Source organism: Musa acuminata, chromosome BXJ2-5 (genome assembly GCF_036884655.1).
Source record: "Musa acuminata AAA Group cultivar baxijiao chromosome BXJ2-5, Cavendish_Baxijiao_AAA, whole genome shotgun sequence".
In the NCBI taxonomy this organism is placed as follows: Eukaryota; Viridiplantae; Streptophyta; class Magnoliopsida; order Zingiberales; family Musaceae; genus Musa; species Musa acuminata.
Window position 1 is genome coordinate 43,541,651 of NC_088342.1, and position 20,439 is coordinate 43,562,089.

The 20,439-nt window shown below is 38.9% G+C and overlaps 3 protein-coding genes across 10 annotated transcripts; 1 reads left to right on the forward strand and 2 right to left on the reverse strand.

Moving 5' to 3' along the window:
* Positions 1 to 662: 662 nt before the first annotated feature.
* On the reverse strand, positions 663 to 6,904 carry LOC103985500 (serine/threonine-protein kinase D6PKL1). 3 transcript variants are annotated; one of them, XM_018826744.2, is made up of 5 exons: positions 6,391 to 6,881; positions 5,979 to 6,081; positions 5,666 to 5,851; positions 4,188 to 5,334; positions 663 to 1,758 (listed from the first exon to the last, which is right to left on the reverse strand). In XM_018826744.2, the coding sequence occupies exons 4-5, from the start codon at positions 5,195 to 5,197 to the stop codon at positions 885 to 887; spliced, it is 1,884 nt and encodes a 627-aa protein (XP_018682289.2). In that variant the 5' UTR covers positions 5,198 to 5,334; positions 5,666 to 5,851; positions 5,979 to 6,081; positions 6,391 to 6,881; the 3' UTR covers positions 663 to 884. The 3 variants fall into 3 exon arrangements, with proteins under 3 accessions (XP_018682289.2, XP_009401495.2, XP_009401494.2); XM_009403220.3 differs by lacking the exon at positions 5,979 to 6,081 and having other exon boundaries at positions 6,391 to 6,904; XM_009403219.3 differs by lacking the exons at positions 5,666 to 5,851; positions 5,979 to 6,081 and having other exon boundaries at positions 6,391 to 6,904.
* Positions 6,905 to 9,374: 2,470 nt separating this feature from the next.
* Positions 9,375 to 15,834, reverse strand: COL1 (zinc finger protein CONSTANS-LIKE 9). 6 transcript variants are annotated; one of them, XM_009403217.3, is made up of 5 exons: positions 15,676 to 15,834; positions 13,927 to 14,512; positions 12,995 to 13,219; positions 10,865 to 11,187; positions 9,375 to 10,030 (listed from the first exon to the last, which is right to left on the reverse strand). In XM_009403217.3, the coding sequence occupies exons 2-5, from the start codon at positions 14,500 to 14,502 to the stop codon at positions 9,904 to 9,906; spliced, it is 1,251 nt and encodes a 416-aa protein (XP_009401492.1). In that variant the 5' UTR covers positions 14,503 to 14,512; positions 15,676 to 15,834; the 3' UTR covers positions 9,375 to 9,903. The 6 variants fall into 6 exon arrangements, 5 of the variants coding, with proteins under 5 accessions (XP_009401492.1, XP_009401491.1, XP_018681507.1 ...); XM_009403216.3 differs by having other exon boundaries at positions 15,640 to 15,790; XM_018825962.2 differs by lacking the exon at positions 15,676 to 15,834 and adding an exon at positions 15,098 to 15,605.
* An 878-nt stretch (positions 15,835 to 16,712) lies between these two features.
* Positions 16,713 to 20,160, forward strand: LOC135612885 (ATP-dependent 6-phosphofructokinase 2-like). Its single transcript, XM_065109672.1, has 2 exons — positions 16,713 to 17,375; positions 19,136 to 20,160. The coding sequence occupies exons 1-2, from the start codon at positions 16,782 to 16,784 to the stop codon at positions 19,955 to 19,957; spliced, it is 1,416 nt and encodes a 471-aa protein (XP_064965744.1). The 5' UTR covers positions 16,713 to 16,781; the 3' UTR covers positions 19,958 to 20,160.
* The last annotated feature ends 279 nt before the right edge of the window (positions 20,161 to 20,439 follow it).

Here is a 20,439-nt window from a genome sequence, read left to right on the forward strand (position 1 = left end):
ATGGAAAAGCAAGGATGTAAACAATTTATTGGATGCCTTCTTCATGTCAGTCATGTTTGCAAGAACAATCACCAACCAATAGGTTATATATAGTCCTGTCATGATTTAGGTCTTGGGTTTTCTGACTAAGTTTTCTGATAACTAAAAAGTTTGGATGCATCAAAGTTGTGAACCTTCATTGCTTTCTAATGACATTACTACTCAAAATAAGGGTTCCATGTTTTTGCAAGTTGTATGATATATTGCACCTTATCAACCACCTATAAGACATCACACATCCTTGTAGTCATTGGAGGTTTTCTTGTTTCACTTTCTCCACTTGAATAATCTTACATCTCCTACCCAGAAACTCTAGCAACATGAAACATACAAAGTATGGTAATCATTTATGTTCACCTTGTATGCTACAAATATACTGAAATATGTTTTAGAAATCATAGTTAAATGTTTTTCAAGGAGAAAGTGACTCTTCTAACTAGACAATCTGAAATAGTTTAGATCGACGAAATTAAAACATCCTCTAATTGAAACCATATCAAGCCATAAGGAAAAGAAAGCTTCCGAATTTCCTCAAACAAGGCAAAACAGCCTCTAATTGAGAGTATATCTAACAATGAAAAAAGATCAAAAATTAATTTTCCCAAGATGAGCAAAAGAGAAAAGAAAAAAAAAACTCTCAGTAATTAACAAGTGCAAATGTTTTGGCATTCAATTAAGAGTACAAGATATGGAAACACAAAGTATGCAGCTAATGACTTGACAGAAATTTGACAGTTGATACCAGGAATCAGCTGCAATTTTGAGATTAAAAGGAAAAAAGAAAAAACTCTACACCCTTCCCCCAACATAACAGATCATTCATGAGATGAACAGATGAAGAATCGCTAGAAGAAATCGAATTCAAGATAATTATCAGGACCCTTTTGATTGATGACAGGTGTAGCCTTTTCGCTTGTTGATGCCACAGGCCGTATAGGCCTTTCAATCTCAACATGCCTTGGAATTTCTGGGGGACTCGCACACCGTATCAATGCCCAATTGACACCCTCATAGAATGGGTGCTGCTTTATCTCTGTAGCCCCGCGCTTGTATGCAAGCCTGTGATGTGGCTCCTTCACAAGCAGTCCCCTTATAAGGTCTCTTGCAGCAAAGCTCACAACTGGTGAATCTGGGAAGCGCAATGGCTGCCCTACGACATTGAACAATGTGGCCCGGTTACCCGAACCCTTGAATGGAGTTTTCCCAAACAGAAGCTCATACAAAAATATACCAAAGGTCCACCAGTCTACGGCACTCCCATGGCCCTCACCCTTGATGATCTCTGGGGCCAAGTATTCATGTGTGCCAACAAAAGACATCGAATGAGCATCCGTGGGCTCTGCTATGAGCTCAGGCAATGGGCTAACCTGGTTCCCAATCTCGTGTTTTGGTCTACGGTCCTTCTTGGACTTGGAGGAGAAGAAACGAGGGCCAAAACATGTCGTGGGAGCGACGCAAGCAGGCTGGATGCAGGAGGGTGGCTCAACACAAGCAGGTTGGACACAGTAGACTGTGTTGTTCCGCCGCAATGTTTCTGATTCTGGGTTAGAAGACTTGATCAGCGTGGGGCTAACTGCACATCGAAGGGAAAGGTCAAAATCAGAAAGCATGATGTGGCCATCCTCACGCACAAGGACGTTTTCTGGCTTAAGGTCACGGTATATAATGCCAAGCATGTGCAGGTATTCCAGTGCTAAGAGGACCTCTGCTACATAGAATCTGCAATTTTAGGATCGAGTAGAAACATGTTAGTCAACATCAGATAAGTGTCAAGCTCTTCAAAGTACCAGTATTTCAGTACAATAGAAAAAATGTTACAATTTAACCACTTTCCCCAGTGCTATATTAATTTTAAGAATTTTATAATAAAAAATCTTTAAGTGCATAATACTGTTCTGAGCCAAGCCAATTCAGAGAGATAAATGAAGCTTACCAGCTGTACAGTCATTTCTGTAATATAGAAGTGGCAACAACAAATTCTGTCAGAAGACTGCCGCATATACATTTTCCAGCTATGGATTGTTGAGGCATCAGTGGATTGAGGCAGTTGACCAAGCTAAAGAATTGTTTTTTCTACACAGTGTTCTGATTACCATTTCCTTGATCTTTATGTCCTTATCCCATATGATTATGATTACAGTCATAACTACAATGATATCTAAGCCAGTCATGAAGGTGACCTGATAAACCAAAGAGCTTTTATATAATAATTTGCCTTTTATATAATCCTTTTATGAAGAACTTTTATACAATAAGTGAACAGCTGATCATGAAATCCTGAAGTTGAACTAAATGATTTGCCTTTTATGTTATCCACCTCAATTCGATAAAAGTGCTAGAGAAAAATATGTGAACTTAACTAAATATTAGGAGTTGACTAGCAGTAATATTAAACTTGACTAAACGCAACAGCAGAAATTAAAATAAGTAAATAGATGAATACTCAGTTTTCTAAATTAAATCTCTTACAAGTAATGTGAGAAGTTTTAACATTTGATGTGGATAGGCATAAATCAAAATATCTACATATCCTTAAATATATAATTCAGTGGAATTTAAATGGGAAGCTAAGGATCAGATTCAACCTCTGATTTGCATATTTCAGGGTTCTGCAACCGTAATATGAATATTAAAATATATTTTAGATACAATCAAGATTTATATGTACATATGAGTTACAGAATTAATAGGATAAACATGCATATAGAACCACTAGATAACCCAAAAAACTATTTAACATGTACTTTATCATGGAAGAAACAAAACAATTTCTCAGCACACTAAAGTAATGTGGCATGAGGTACTGACAGGGCCCATTTATAACAAAAAGCTGCCAATGAAAGTACAAGATGAACACATCACAGATCAATTCATGAATTGAAACTACATAGTGGAGGTCACCTAAATTTGTATATAATTGATAGAACTAAAAACCTATCAATAAAACTATTCGAAGTCCACCATGGGCTAACATTGCACCTCTTTCCCTGGGTAAAAAAATAGAACTTTCCACAGAAGAATGCATTTGCATGATGAAAATTGTATAAATATATTAATAGTGAAAATATATTGGATGTTTCACTCTATGATTATTGGATCTTTCACAAACTTAGGAGTTGAAATTTTCTCACTGAAGTTCCAATAAACACTTATCATATATTTTTGCTTCCAGGAATCCATCCATGGAAAGAAGTGGAAGTGGCTGTTTCCAGTATTCATGGCCAAGTTCCCAAATAAATGGGAAATAGTATTATTCATCAATCTTATCACAGTTTAGATTTTGATGTTCCAATTTATTAGTCGTCATTCTGAGGTTTCTCAATCTTTGTTGCATCCAGATTTGTCCTGGAAAAGCAGATCTGAGATTCATTGCTTAAACTGATTTTAGTATGACTACAAGTGAAAGTTTCTTCTTGCTCACCACCATGTAGTTCATAATTATCTTATTTTTCAGTAACCTAGGAATTTGCAGTTTTCACATGCAATCTTCTGCTTTTAAATTCTCATTCTTTCTGTGTCCATGTACTACATCTAAAGCATATATATATATATATAAAGATTGTCATTATTGTAATGATAATAGATTACTAAGAAACATCTCCACTTCTAACAATATTGTCCACATGCCAACTGAGTTTGGCCTAGCAGTTGGATCTCCCTTCATCTCAAAGAATTTCTAGATTCAAATCCATGTGGAAGCAGTGGATTTAATAACAAAAATTCTTGCTCCTAATCACAAGATATGGCATATGGCTCAAAATCATAATCCCTAGTACTAAAGTCAAAACCATGACTAAGTGCCTGAAAAGTAAGGACAATTAGATAATTTTGAAGAATTTGGACAGTTACAAACGGCCATCCCATTTTTTGGAATTCATTCTCTCCTTCCTATTTTTTCCTAGGTTTCACTCATCAGCCTATTTCTCTCTGTTCAAACCATCAAAAGGTTAATTCCAAGTAACCAAATGCCGACTTCCTCCCTAGCAGCAAAATTGTTTCATGTTAGACACAAACGCAAATGAGTCACATAAATCTAAACTAGAAATCATGAATAATGAAGAAGTAACTGTAATATGCACATGGAAAAATGGACAAAAGTAAAACATATACATATGTACAGACAAAGAAATAATTTTAAAGGAACTTACTTCACTGCTTGTTCAGAAAAACGTTTCCCTGGCTGCCTCTGCCGAAGGGTGTGCAAATCTCCCCCTGAGCAGAACTCCATTACCAAACATGAGAATTTATCTGTTTCAAAGTGGCTATATAGGGTTGGAAGAAAAGGATGATCCAGACATTGTAATATCTCTCTCTCTGTCTGAGCTCTTAGAAGCTTCTTACGACTAGCCAATGATCCCTTGTCCATAACCTTCATAGCGAAATAACTTCTTGTGCCACTTAATTCTGACAGATAAACACTACCAATGTCACCACATCCCAACCTCTTTAGTAGTCTAAAATGGCTTAAACCCAGAATTCCATCTCGAGCACGAACCATTTGAATTGCTTCCCATCTTGAATCATTTGCTTTATGGGGCTTGTTAATGCTACTACTCAAGCTATCATCACTGATATCACTGCTTGTACTGGGCCTGCACATACTACTCATTCTATTTTCGACAACATCAACTTTGTCAATAACCTTAGCACTTCCACTAGACTTTGTTATACTGCTGTTCCCTTCACTAACTTTGGCAGAAATAATGCCATTGCTTACATCGTGTTCAATATTATTTTCTTGATCCACACTGCCTTTCAAGATCATGGCCCCATTCGGCCCCTTGGTGTCAACATATTGTGTTGGTTCTCTCTGGCTATCGGAACATGGGTGTGTGTTATTATTTTCAAAAGGTAGGATGGCCTTGGAAGGAAGCTTATCTGCTTCAGAATTGATAGGTCCCTCGATAGGAAGTGTATCTGTTTCGACATTGATAGATCCCTCAAAACATTGATTAGGTTTCATACCCTCAGAAAATTTGGTCACAGGATGCTTTGACATGCTCTCATCAGCATCTGCCAATTCTTTTGATGGAGTAGGCTCTGATTTGATTAGCTTTGTAACATGTTTAGGACTACAAGTGGTTGGCTCTACTCTGTGGCTGACAAGCGGTTTGACTTGTTTCTCAGAGCTGACATGCGAGATGGTTTTTGAAGCCATTTATCAGTAAACTTGTGTATCTAAGAGGTCAAATCGCCCAACAATTTACTCCATTATCTAGAACGAATAATTACAGCACTTTGCTAAAGAACCAACATATTATTTGCAATCGCCTATGGATTTTCTCAGGCCAGAATCTGCCATCAAAGTAAAGAAAATTACCAACAACTTCCAAGAAAGAAGTATCTTGCACATTGTTCGACAGTAATGCAGATCTCCGAAAAGGGAATATGGTGTTTAAACAATCATGATCTATATTACAAATGGAATGACGAGGAGACATGCATGAATTAGGTGGCCATGACAATCAAGAAGAGACTTGACATTTTATTTCCAGAAAAAAGGTGGAAATTACATGTAGCCTAAATATTGAGAGAAACATCAATCCAAACACACACAAAAAAAAGAAGAAAAAACCAAGATAAATAATAATAATAATAATAATTCATGTACCAAAGACTGACCCACCTCATAGCATCTTAGTGGATCAATTAATACATCCTAGTGAAAGCCCGTGAGTCAAAAACCAAGAGAAAATTCAGAAAGATCCATCTACTTATCATCTCCACTGGAAGTAACAGAAAAAAGCTTCACATAATAGAACTTAGTGACTTTCCAAAGCATCTTGACAACATTCGTCCACAAGTCACCAACCTATACAGAATTGGAGAAAAGACTGAATAAAAAGATCACAAAGATACACATCAAGATATAACTTTTCCATAAAGCACATCAAGAAACAACTTTTCCGCAACAACAAGGATGGTGGACCATAACCCACCTTAAAACAAGGAACTTTTTTTCCCTGAGAAGAAAAGAAGTACTTGATGGAGCCTGGATTGCGGAATTAACACTTTTCGAATATGATTCTTTCCCGTATGAAGCTAAAATTTCAATATACAAAAGATCAGCAAAATGGCGGACTCATTAATCAAGAACCATGGTCATGCCAGTCCAAAAAAATTCAATCTTTACGCATCAAAAAACATCAGAACTCCTAAATGGCACCAAAGAAAGATTTTTCAGTGACATCAAATTGAAATTTCCCATTTTTGAAGCATAACGAAAGATCTAAAATCTAAATCCGAACGCCAAAATAGATCCGACACTCCAAAATCAAAGAAAACTAGAGTGAGAAAGAAAGGAGCAGCAAACAGAAGAAACAATGAGGGGGAAAGAGGCCAAACTTATACCTTGATCTCAAGTATCACAACTGTAGAGCTTTCAGTGTGCAGATGTTGGATGGTTCTGCCTGGTGTCCGCAAACGGGGGGAGGCAGCAGGCACCGGGGCATTTTGCTGAAGGAAATGGGAGATATGGGAAAGCGAAGTACTATTTTGTGGAGTGTTTGGGGCTGCTTCTACGTGCTGGATTTGGTTATTGGTTTGCGGGTGTGCATTAGTGCATTGAGAGGAGAGAGTGGTCAAAGCCACACAGCTACAAGCCTTTGATCATTCCTCTCTCTCTCATACACACACGTCTCAATGCCGTTTCAAATTTGCCACCCAATCAACCAGTCGATAGGTGGTGCACTTCCCAATATAATGGAGAGAGCTCTCTCTTGTCTTGAGGTTCTCTCTCTAAACGGCAGGAGCACCCTCATTGACAGCCTTGGCTCCCAAGTCCATATTTATCCTCCCTGAAATGACTGAAACATCCTTCCCTCTCTCCAAGCCCACTCTGTCCCTAGTCGTCAACCCTGACCATCTCAGGCTACAGTTCACAGATTTTGCTAATGCTAATCCAGTGCTAACTCAGATTAGTGCTTCACCCTAAACATGCTGATATCATGTTGGACTAGAAATGGCTTCAAGAGCTTGGCATGTCTTTCATTTGGCAGCTCGGGGGAAAGGCTCACCTGCTGTGCTGTGGTTTGGCTGGGGGGATCTCAACATCTGTAGGAGTTTCCTTCTTTGGGGCATGTGGACTTTCCTGTTGTTGGCTAGCAGCAAGATTCGCGGTGGGTCCCCCAGCTGACAAAATAGTGTTCAATGATGGTGCCCATTCATCAATGTAACAGTGAATTTGCAGAAGTAGATGGAGGTAGGAAAACAAAGAAGATAGGGGAGAGAGCATGATGTGGCTACAATATGCTTCCAGATATCTAAAGCCAGTGCTAAGTTTACTCTCCAGCAGTGATGATTGCCTCTGCTACAGTAAGGTCAGAGTTCAGTCACTCTCTTCTGGGTTTTCTCCTCCTCCTTTTGACTACAATCAAGAGAGAGAGAGAGAGAGAGAGAGAGAGAGAGAGAGAGAGAGAGGGTAATTCCATGACATGATTAAGTATAACCCAACCATTTTTGCCATGCATTGTTCAAGATAAACAGAACTAAAGCCTTGTGAAGGCTATGCATGGGGACATGAGCTATAAAATAGCACATGGATCTCTTCTTGTTGGGCATCTCTTAGACCTCTGCAGCATTGTAAAAGCTCCAAAGTTTGTGCCATAAAAGATGAGTTCCTTCTCTATTTTTTCTACCTGCAGGAGGCATGTGCACTGCACATGCTGCAGATGTGGAGCACTCTGGAAATGGCTCTTCCAAGTTAAACATCAGATTGTGAGCTCTACAAAGGTCCAGAGAACAGATTGCACAGATCTTGCAAGATGTAGTGGACCCATTACTGTAGTCTTGAGGAATTCAATTGGGTCATTGCCATTGGTGCCTTGATACAGCAACAGCAGCAGCAATGGCTGTCTGATAAGATGAGTATACTTGCTTGCATATACGAAATGCTCATCATAATTAACTGTTAAGTTAGGACAGGGATGCACACCAACCAAGGATGTGGTGGAAGAAGGTTTGATTAATGGATAGCAGGTAAGCCTACAGTAATTGTTTTAGTGGAAGATGCTCAGATGAAGTTGCCAGCCTTTGACAGAGGAGTTCCAGGAAATTAAATTGGTAGATTCTCACAGACACACATGACCAATAAATATTTTACAGAGAGGAGAGAGAGACCATCATGCAAGATAAACATGTGAGTTAGACAACAAATACATGGAGTAACAAGCAGCATACTGCCAATATCCCTCACTAATAATCCTTGAGACAAGATCAGAGGATCCAATGAAGCAGTCTCTTTGGCAAATTTGAAGTGCATTTTCTAGGGGAAATTTATCATGTACCACTTTTCTCAATTGATAAAAGGGGATGAGAAAGCTGACATATCCAAAATGCTTATGATATAACCTCAGAACCATCCTCTCACTTCAGGTATGGAACTCAACTGAGGTATTACATAAGAGAAATCAAGAGAAGAGCAAACTAAAATAGCATGAAAAGTGTAATTTTCTTCTCAGTCTGCATCTGTTTCTTCTATCTTTTTCTTTCTTTGGCGATTGAACATTCTACAAATGTTCTCAGAATGGGTACATGAATGACATGATTTGGCCAATCATCTAGACATTGTAGCAAAAGATGTACATGGCTTCAAAGATAGCAGATACTTCCTGAGCTTAGATTACAGTTCAAACTTAAAATGTCAGAAATACATGAGTTGCCTGACTTCATGTCTTCCCAGGCAGACTGTAAAGTTTTAATAAAGCATGTCCCAAAGAACAACTTTGAAACAAGCAAGTCAATCAACAAGGTTCATCACCTAAAGCTACCAAGGAGAAGCCCTCAGACATCAACTGTTTGGTTACCAAGATGTGTCCAGTGACCAATGTCCTTCCCTTCCCCTTCTTCATAGGTCAAGAAACTACTGCTGGCATTAGAATTTGATGAAGGGAAAGGTGTCAAGTTGTGACCAGCTGAAACCATGGAACAACTCCACAAACACATAATTTGACCTACAAGAAGCATGGGATTCCTTAACAATGTAGCAAATTTTCTCAGATTTTGAAGAAAAATATAGCCAGATTATGCTACTTGCAGATTCTTAGAAACCTATATCCCAAATTTCGAACAGAAATAGAGAGTTGTGTTTCCACGACACATTTGCAACTTTCTGCATTACAACATCACCTTTATCTTCTCTGATCACCTCTGAGAGTTGCATTGTCAGAGGGACAAGTTCTTGGAGAAGACTACTGCAGTGTGAGCAGGTTATGCAGTTAAATTATAAAGAAATGTCTTGCTGATAAATTCTTTTGACAAAAAAAAGAAGCTTTGCCTCATGGAAGAAGCATTGTTCAGCACACCACATTTTTGGAGCTTCGTTGTGAGACAGTAAAGACAAGATTAACAACCTCAACTCATAGCTTATATAAGTTATTTACAAGGAAAAGGTATCAGATTTCCTCCAAACCTCTTCTTACATATATATTTTTCTTGCACAGGTGAATAGATACAAGGAGGCTGACATTATGCTGTACAAATCTTACATGAAAAAACACCTTAAAAAGGAGGTATGTGTTTAAACATCTGACGTAAAAGCCAAACCCCAGAACAAAGGCATAGGGAAGTCATCACATACAAACTGATCCTCGATTGGGTTGGCGAAGGGGAGGAGTGATGATAAAGATATTTTAGTGGACATAAAAACCAGCTCCTGAACACCTGAATGGGCTGATCAAGTGCACCTGTTCTTCAAAATTATAGGAAAATATGGAGAAGATTGGCTAGGTTATTGTGCCAACCTTACAACAGAAAATTCGTCAATTGGAATTAGTAATTCCAACTTAAGAATATTCATTTACCAATCACATTGCCTTTATTCCTTTGCTTATCATTCTTCATATAGTAAGCGAAATATTGCTGTGCTCAACAGCTTATATGGGAGAGTGGATCGTAATCATATGCATCACCAGCCTTAACAAAGCGCCCCTTCACCCGCCTTCTAATATCTGCCCTGGCCTTGCGCAAAGCATACCTGACCCTTTTCTCAAATCTGTTCAACATGCAAGACATGAGATACTGAGAATATAGTGACAACTGAAATATGTTCATTGAGTAATTACAAGTTTACAACTGGCTACATATCTAATCCTTGTGCTAACAAATTTGATTGGATTGAACCATAGGCTTTAGAAAATTATAGCACAGTTAGCTAACAAACTAGTAATACATGGTTAACTGAAGATATTATCATTTTCAGGGTCTGTGGTAGATTCTTTTTTAAATGTTTCCAATATATCTCAGGGTCAACCACTACATAAAAGGTTTGTAAAATCAGGCATGACATGCAGAAACTTCAAAATTTGGCACCTGATTTGGTTTATACAATACCAACATATTCAAAATTCAGATATGTTATACCAAAAGCACTATAGTTTTCAGTTACTTTACATGCTCATTCTCCCCCGTATCCTCAAGTCTTCTAAACTGACCTAAGGTTGTCAGAAATATTATAAAATATCATATATGAAAATTTTCAACTTTTCTTATCATTATACTCACACTTTTACATGTCTAAGAACAACACAAACTCGCGATAATTTATTTGGTATGCTTCCACTCTATATAAATGCATATCTTGAAAAGTGCTGATGTCTGTTTTAGTTGTTCAAAGAAGTCTCTCTTTAAGGTTCAGTGACCAGGAAATCCAAAGCCATAGAGATGGCTGTGCCCGTTATGGCACTTTGTACTCAATCATCATACATTACAGACATGTAGCAGATAGAACTGCCCATTTTTCCAAGCTCTAAAAATAGCATACTCCAGAAATCATAAGTACATGCAATGTAATAGGAAGTGTTTAATTATCAGAGATATCTGGACTTACTTGCGTGATTTTTTCTTTTCCTTGTAACGCATAAGAGCACATTCCCTGCTAGACGTAGGCAATGAGAAGCTTCCTGAACCAGCGAAGTACCAAGGAGGCTTACCCATTAGAAGCATATCTGACTTTCTACAATTTTGATAGTCTCCAGCATTGCTTTCCCCAGTTACACCAGAGAATGAAAAAGAGAGAGATGACTGAACCTTGCATTCTGGGAAAGCAGGGCTACAATCTGGATCTTCTTCTGGATTTGACATCACAGAATCAGCAGATACTGCATCACTGCATGGTATTTGCATTTGTTTAACCTGCCCAGCTGATGATGCCTGAGATTGGTGATCAGGATTTCATCAATGCTTCTTGGTTCAAATGAATCAAATAAAAATAAAACTTGCAAAAAATGAGTGCTATTTTTTATTAGTTTCATACTGCAATAACAGACAAAAGCATGTGGGACACATGATAAGCTACTTAAGCAGTACATTTGCATTTAAAAGTCTCACAGGATAATAAAAAAAAAATCTAATAACAACTCACGATTAATAACACAAAAGATTAACAAGATATCTGAGATAGTTACATATATCAGTTGGTATTAAGTAAACTAGAATACACAAATCAGCAGAGGAAGCTTCAATTTGGCTCTCACTGTTCTTGGATGCTGTTAATGTATTGAGAGTCTAGCAATGAATGCTACAAAGCAAAAAAAAATGTAATCTCAGTACCAAAACATGACTGATTAACTCGGAACCTGTACTAGAATGGGTCCATGCATAACAAAATGCTGTTCAGATCAGCCGAATCAGAAAGAAATAGTGCAGTCCTCTTGACTAAGGAGAAACTTTCCACTATCATATAATGCACATGTCTTCCTGGAAATTGGCATCACTGTAAAGTTATGGATGTGTTAGATTGGGTATAGTTTCTATGAGATGTGCCAGTTCTTAAGAAAAAACTTCATAACAACAACTGCAGGATCAGGATTGGTCTATGGCATAAGATCAAAACCAGCAGGATCAGATACATTAAATCTGTATAGCACAGTTTTTCATTTTTTATATATTATGCTATGGAATACCTAATTTGTGAATGATGACTCATGAGAGTCACTTAGATGTGCCCTTGGTGAACGGTGAACAGCTCACCTCCTATGAATGCGACAGTGGTACCGGCAGTGACATCCAAGTTTGTACCCCCTACTTCCTCATCCTCCTATGTCTTTCTCTTTTGTCTCTTCTTCTTTCTCTACTTCTTATTATTCTCTTTCTTAGTCAACCGGTAACAATTGGTTAGCAAAGATGGTTTGGGATCAGCCAATTGCAGGTGATTCTGATCACGTTCCAGCCTGTTCCTTCTATCTCATAATCCAGCCAAAAATCAAACTTTCTTGGCCGAGCTCTGATTGAATTTTCTTGACTGGAAGCTAATCGGCTATAGATGATCCAGGTCAAGATCAGACAATGAGGCAAACCATGCTTCAAATATTAGGCAATAAAGAAGTCCGTCAATATGATCAAGAGGATAAATTAATAAATTGAGATGAAACAAGATGTACTTACTATTGTAAGAGTACCAGGTAGGAAGAATATGTTGATACAAAGTGAAACTCAAACATAACAGATATTTCTCTGAGGAAATATTTGTCTGATTTGTAATTATTCCATCAAGATATTCATCTCTTCCCTGCAATTGATTCCAGTTCCATCAGAAATAACAGTACCTATTTCATGAACTAAGCATTGAAAAGTTTGCAATTACTGAAGATTGTACATTTTGCAATAGCCTAAAACCAATACTTCTTTCCTGCTAGAAAAAAGCTCTATGAATATTCTTCTACTATGCATGAGAACAGTGCTAAATTTAAACACATATTAGACACTTAACATGCAATCAATGATCTCTGTTGAGACATCCAGTGCATTCAAGTGACAGGCTTCAGGTTCGAGTCCACGTGTTAGCATTATACTCATATAGTTAATGTAATGAAAATCTATTCTTAAAGAAAAAAACATGAAATTGATGAAAGTGCTGAGCGGATAAGTGACTACTGCATCTAATAACTAAGAATACATGGAAGTCATTTTTTATATCATTTGCAGATGTTATACACCAGGAAGAAGTACCAGGTTATACCTCTGCAGCAAGTTCACCATGGCAAAGGGAACAGGCAGGAGAGTTTTTCTTTCTGTCATAGAAACTATCAATTCCAGCATCATCAAACAGATCCTTTGTTTGCTTATTAGCTGCACCAAAGAGTTCTTCATAATTCTCAAATATCATGTCCACGTCACCAATAGTGAAACCTTCATCGAAGTCATCTTTACTAAATCCAGTATCATTTGTCTCAGGACAATATGACTGCACACAGTTAAGCGATTAAGAGAAATTAGAGCTACGTTATTAAAAGATCATTTAAGCTATGCTCAAGAATAATCCTAAGAGCGATCATTTTCTTGAAGTTTTCACTGTCAATTGGATAACTACACTGGTCTTTTTATGGTTCCAAAGCTGAATAACTTTCTTTGCAAAAAGGTGTTAATAGATACACTGCAAATAAGAAGATCAATGGTGTGTAATCAAATAATTTTTTTTGCAACAACCATCTGGATTGGACTTCAAATCATCATCCTTGAAATCAATACTAACCAGTACAAAGACTATTGGCACTGATCAGCAATGCATACATTTTAAAGAAATTCTTTTTGATGTAATGAATAATATATGGGGACCCCTAATTGAACAATATTCAGCAGATAATAACAGAAGTAATAAAGTGAAAGCTCTTGGGATATCATTAAGAAAAAAGTACATAGGGGATCTTACATTCCAATATAATTGCTTTGTGTTCAGTCAGAGAAAGGGTACACCACATCTATATGCTTGGCACTGAATTGTGAATATCAATTTGCAATAAAAGAATAATACTGGCTATCGAATTTGTGGAGGTGTCATTTAAGGGCAAAAATAGAATCATTGCATTTCACAATATGAGATATGATAAATTGGCATCTCAGCAGATTCGATGATTCGAAGCTGCCAATATGCATTTTAAAATCCTGATTCACCTTGGGTGTAGTTGAATTCACAGGATTAGGTGGTTGATCAGCACTATAACACATAGGAATTTCAGATGCTGAAGATGAGCCCTTCCAGAGGTTGCATTTATCAATGGTCATCTTATCATTCATTTTCCAGGTGTTGCCAATATTTGCATCACTACTATCAACTCGAGGTTCCCCACAATTGGTAACACTGTCCTCATTGGTAATCATGAATCCTTGCTCGTAATCAGAGTCTGTCATATGAAGGAACTCAAGGAAGGACCAAATTCTTGAAAACTCTGCTGCTGATGGACAACCTGAGTAGCAGTTGATCAGATGTCTGTTGTGTTCTGAAGCCACGGCTAATCCACCATGAACTTTTCGATCACAATTTCCACAAAGCGATTTATTTTCTTCTATGCACCTTACAACAGCAGGTTGGACAATGCACTGGTCGCATAGAAGCGTACGCAAGTGTCGCAAAGAAAGTGCATTTGCGGAATGAACATTTCGGTCACACGATAAGCACAAGGAAGCTGCGTCAGACTGGCAATAGACTACAGATCTTTGCTCTGTGCAGAAATCACAAAGATGGTCCATGCTTGGTTCACTGGAAAAGAAAAAAGACAGCTGACCATATCAACACATTGGGATTAGGTCTCCAGAGCAGTTCAGTAATTTACAACACAAATTTCAAGTTAAAAACACTTCATAAGCATCATGGTCACCAGCATCCATATGCAAGAGTACAAAAATAAATTTCTTTTTACTGTTAATCACCCAAAATAACCTGCCTATTAAGTTAAAGTATGTTGACTCATGATCAACCAAGAATATGTCAGTTCTTGTTTTCTTTTGAAGAAAATGGAATAATTACATTCAAGGATGGATAACACCCGCAGTGAATATCTGATGGCAACAACAGACACGAGAAGAGCCCTGAAATTTTCCAATTCTCTTATTTGGCCACTTATTAGCTCTAGATGTACAGAATCTAGTAGCATGATGGCTACTTCAGAACTTGGAGGTTATCAGTGGTATAAATTTTCCCTTATGAGAAACTTACAACCAAAGGCAAATTTGTGACAAAGAAATCAGAAACAGCCAAGCCAACTTGAACAAGCAAATTGCAAAAAAAGAAAAAAGAATTATTAGAACTACAAAGCACTAATGGAACTTATGTAACTTTTCAGACCTCAAATAGCAACCTTCAAATGATCTCTGCCCCTATGTTTCTTTAAAAAAAAAGCTTAATCCACGTGACAAACAAATTGATATGAAGAACACACAGTTTTCTCTTTCCCAAATCCTCAGTCCGCAGCTGAATTCTTTGTCATAAACTCACCAAGGTTTCTCTTAGATCCGAGCACTATATGGGCGAAAACAAGTTGCAATTTTTAAGAATTTAAAAAAGAAGAGAAGGTCTAATAAGTATCCACAAACAACAAACTCTGAATAAGCGAAAAAAGAAAAGAGCATCTGCTAAACTACAACTACTAGATAAGCTCCTCATTTTAACGCAAGTTCTACTCCTGGCGTCGGAACCAACGTCAAAAACCAAGAAAAGACCAGAATATTTACTAATTCTAGAACAAACTAATGTCAAACCACCGAAACAAGAAAAGAAAAAGATTAAACTTTTAATCAAGTAGCTACAACATCTACTCTCGGCAAACGAAGAAAAGACCAGAAAAAGTGAATCTTTGGCACTTCAAGAACAAAAGACCAATACAAAACCTGAAAGGAACACGAAGATCCGAGAAAATCTCTCACCCCACACAACTACCCAACCGACGCACAAATTACTCGGTCGCTCCTGACGGAAAGATTGCTCCTTTGTCGATTGTAGAGGATATCCGATTCCGTTTTGGCGAGTACAATTGGCAGGATAGACGTGAGATGAGCACAAGAGATCACGCAAGACAAACGGACCACAGGAAACCGAGCGCCCATCGGGCCCCACCGGGCCCCGCCAAAAGAACGACGCCTCGTGCGCTTTTTCTGTCGCGTTTCCGTAATAAACGCTCGCTGCTGGGGTCTAAAAGTAACCTTCCCCCGACGTACAAGGGACTCGACACCACAATGGCGATCTAATTACTAATATACCCCAACCTTGTTACGGCAGCAGCGTTGATAACGAACGAGGGGGACCCGCTCATCACTGGCCGTCCAAATTTGAGATCCTCAAGATCAACGATGAACGACGGCCGATCGCTTCCGATGGGAGACGTCCGAGTTTGATGTGCAAGGGGCCAATGATGGCGGTTCGATGGGAATCAGACGGCGAGGATGACCGAAGGTTAGCGTGAGGGAGACGGAAGGGGCAATGTGGTAATTTCGCGTGATGCCGATGCTGCCACGTGACGGAGACCGCGGTGGGTCCCGAGCGGCATGGTTATCTGTAAAGTGCACGGAGAAGGCGTCCTAGCTGTCCACGTTTCGATCCCAGCCACGCCCATTTTGGTGGGGGCCAAAGGAGATCAGCATGGTCAAGACACGTAGGCGACCACAGTCACCCTCGTAAAATTCAGGGTTGACATCAGATGTCATAAAAATAAAAAATAATAATATCAACTGATTATATATATATATATATATCTCAACTATGACTAAGCAATTTTTAAGTACAATAAGAAATTTTTTATCTTGATCAAATAATAAAGAATTCTTACTCTGAACATTTAATTAATTATTATTGGTTATATTAATCTTTTGGATATTCTCTTTTTTTTTTCGAATTTTTGAGGGCCCCTTTCGAATTTTAACATCACATATAAAAAGTGGGCCTTTTGCTGATGACGCACAAAACTTAGCGGAACGACGTCAAGTCGCGTCCGGGAATCGATTCCACTCCACCGCTCGGCTCGTCGCTCGGGGAAATGGACTTCGACTTCAACACCACCGCCTCCTTCTCCTCCTCGGCTTCCGTCGCCACCGCCAACTTCACCCTGTCTCCCTTCACCCTAACGCCCCTCCCGCACCTAGCCGACCACCTCACCGACGTCCCGGCTCTCCCCACCCCCATCGACCGTAGCCCCTTCTACCACCCCTCCCCCGGCTTCTACATCGCCCCCTCCGACATCATCCTCCGCCACATCCTCTTCGACCTCTCCTCCTCCGACTCAACCCCCAGTTCCGGCCTCCTCGCCTACCACCGCGCCGGGCCCCGCCAGACCATCCGCTTCGACCCCGCCGCCGTCCGGGCCGCCATCGTCACCTGCGGCGGCCTCTGCCCGGGGCTCAACACCGTGATCAGGGAGCTCGTCGTGGGTCTGTGGGAGATCTATGGCGTGCGCCGGATCTTTGGCGTGCCCTCGGGGTACCGCGGGTTCTACTCCGCCGAGCCCGTGCCGCTGGACCCCAAGATGGTGGATGGCTGGCACAAGAGGGGCGGCACCGTTCTGACCACCTCCAGGGGCGGCTTCAATCTGGAGAAGATCGTGGACGGGATCGAGAAGTACGGGTTTAATCAGGTCAGGAGACATCCCCAATTGTTAGTTGATGGTGGTGATTAGCTGTATGAATTTGGTTCAATTTCTTTACTTTTGGCGATTTAATTCTTGGTAAAATTAGCAGCTCTTTACTTGATAATTGATTAATGCCAAGATTCTTAATGCATGGTGTTCCTTTTTCAGCTTAAAATCCAAGCATTGCCAGGTCAGTGAATAACAAGGGGGTTTATAGCATTAAGGATTACAATGAGTTCATGGTAAGACAATTATTCTAGATTAATAAGTAATAGAAAATTAAAAGCATTAGAACATGCATGCATAGACCCATATACTTGTGCCCATACTTTTTTTTTACAAAGGGTAAGTGACGAAGGCAGAAATATATCGGATGAGATTTCAAACCCTCAATCTTTGATAAGTGGATCCGATGTACCACTACCAAGCCAATATTTTAGGTATAAAAAATATATCGGATAAGGTTTCAAATCCTCAACCCTTAGTAAGTGGATTTAGTCCCAACGTTTAAGGTGTAAATAAATATATTGGATGAGGTTTCAAACCCTCAACCTTTGGTAAATTTAAACAAAAAAATTAATATTTAATAAATATATTTATATATTAATATTTTAATATTAGCCACCTCATATACAAATGATCCGAAGATTTATATATTTGAACAGTATTTACAAATAATAATGTAAAAAATTACATTTAGCTTGTACATAATAGCTAAAACATTTATGTTATTACTACTAGTTGAGGCATCAGACCCTGCGACATAAGCGACAAGGTCATAAGATTATTTTAGATCGCATGGTAGTAAGCTAGTTAAACCTATTCAAGTCCACAACCAACAGGGAGGTCATTAATCATAACAGTGGGAGAAAATGTGACTTGCAGAAGATTGGAATCAAACATCAAACCTCCCACTAGGGTAAAGAGATGCATCACTTAGATAAGGATGGTGGTGATAATTGACTTGAGTATTGACTCCAGCAAAAACAGTCAATGATTGAACAAAGACACATGTATGTACTATGAACTTGTAAGCACCCATTTATTGCTTAATTATTCCACATCGAAGTATCAGATTTTGCATGTGGTGGTCCTGGCATCATTATCTATTGAAAATGCAAACAAGTGTTCCAATATGGTATAAGCACTTCATGTTAAGTTCTTTTTAGTGAGGCACTTCTTCCATATTTTCGAATTTTGTAACAACCATCAATATATTGCAAGAGCTCTCGACTTGGAACATGATATGAAAAGTTTGTCGGTTGACTAAAATTTGGGCCCATTTGTTGGGGGACTAAGAAAGCATCAATCTATTACCCAATAATGTATGCTGAAATTTTTTATTTTTTACTGTAGTGCATATTTAATCCAGACTTGATGGTGAAACTTGGACTAGTTCAGATTAAGTTTTGGTTTGGCTCAGTCTAGCCAACACCGAATAATGTTTGCTGAAAATTTTCATTTTTTACAGTAGTAGATATTTAATCCAGGCTTGATGGCGATACTTGAACTAGTTCAGATTAAGTTTTGGTTTGGCTCAGTCTAGCCAACACTTCTTTTCATCACATATTTGTAGAAGATATTGTTAGGATGATGAAGAAATGAGTTTAAACAATAGGTTTATTACTTTATTTGGATTTTGTGATGCCTAAGTACTTGACCTATTGCTTATTACATGGATAGCTGAGTAGGGTGTCACTAAAAAGAGTACATCACATGGGCAAATTCAACTTTTCAGCAATCTAATGGATATCCGAATGATTCAGGTCTATTGCATTGGTGGTGATGGAACCATGAGAGGTGCTGTAAAAATATTCGAAGAGATTCAACGCCGCAAATTGTATGTATCCCTTACAGGGATACCTAAAACAGTTGACAATGACATTGGCATCATCGATAGGTCGTTTGGGTTCCAAACTGCTGTGGAGATGGCACAACAGGCCATCAATGCAGCTCATGTCGAGGCTGAGAGTGCTGTGAATGGCATAGGACTTGTCAAACTTATGGGCAGAAGCACAGGCCACATTGCTCTTCATGCTACACTAAGCAGTCGTGACGTGGACTGCTGTTTGATTCCTGAGAACGACTTCTACTTGGAAGGGAAGGGGGGACTGTTTGAATTCCTTGATCAGAGGCTGAAGCAGAACGGACATGCTGTCATCGTGGTAGCTGAAGGTGCTGGACAGGATATAATACCACGAACAGATGCTCAGAAGGAAGAAAAGGACGAGTCGGGCAATCCAGTGTTCCTGGATGTGGGAGCATGGCTGAAATCCGAGCTGAAGAACTGGTGGGAACATGAGCATCCTGGAGAATTGTTCACAGTAAAGTATATCGATCCCACGTATATGATTAGAGCAGTTCCAGCGAATGCAACCGACAACTTGTATTGTACTCTGTTGGCACATTCTGCTATACATGGAGTGATGGCAGGGTACACAGGGTTTGTATCAGGTCCTATAAATGGTAACTACGGGTACATTCCAATCCAAGAGATTGCAGTTTCGAAGAACTTGGTGGATACAAAGGATCATAAATGGGCTTGGGTGAGATCAGTGACAACCCAACCGGATTTTCTTAAGATCTAAAGCTAAAGATGTTACACAGCTTGTTATGCTCTTAGTGCTCTAAGGATGAGATGGTCTGTTACTTTTTGTTTCTGAATGCTACCTTCTAGCTCTTACGTTTCAAGAAGATTATCAGATTTTAGTCAGATCTTTATTTGGTCAAAGCACTTGTGGGTTTGGAACAAAGATTATATGGTGCAAGTTGCATCTATTATTGGTGTTCAGCCCGCCCTTTTTGATTGGATGTGCAAATTGTGGTAAGTTATGGATGAACATAGTGCATGAGACTCCCACAGCAGGATTTTTAGACGAGCCTGTTAATACAAAATTTAGTGCTCATGTGACACATTTTGAACTCTGATCTTTCATATCACAAAGAAACAACATTATATGTTCGTCTATACATTACTCTTTTTGATAGTTCGGCAACTTAGAAGTTATTTGATTAAATAATAACATAATAAGAAAATTACAAGTTTACTGCATCAGAGAATGACAGAAAA

Coding starts and splice junctions, on each gene's coding strand:
- LOC135612885 (XM_065109672.1), top strand. CDS start 16,782: ATGGACTTCGACTTCAACACCACCGCCTCCTTCTCCTCCTCGGCTTCC. Junction 17,376..19,135: donor AGAAGTACGGGTTTAATCAG/GTCAGGAGACAT, acceptor CGAATGATTCAG/GTCTATTGCATTGGTGGTGA.
- LOC103985500 (XM_009403219.3), bottom strand. CDS start 5,197: ATGGCTTCAAAAACCATCTCGCATGTCAGCTCTGAGAAACAAGTCAAA. Junction 1,759..4,187: donor TTTTCTGAACAAGCAGTGAA/GTAAGTTCCTTT, acceptor CTAAAATTGCAG/ATTCTATGTAGCAGAGGTCC.
- COL1 (XM_009403217.3), bottom strand. CDS start 14,502: ATGGACCATCTTTGTGATTTCTGCACAGAGCAAAGATCTGTAGTCTAT. Junction 11,188..12,994: donor ATGGTGAACTTGCTGCAGAG/GTATAACCTGGT, acceptor CACCAATCTCAG/GCATCATCAGCTGGGCAGGT. Junction 10,031..10,864: donor GAAAAGAAAAAATCACGCAA/GTAAGTCCAGAT, acceptor CATGTTGAACAG/ATTTGAGAAAAGGGTCAGGT.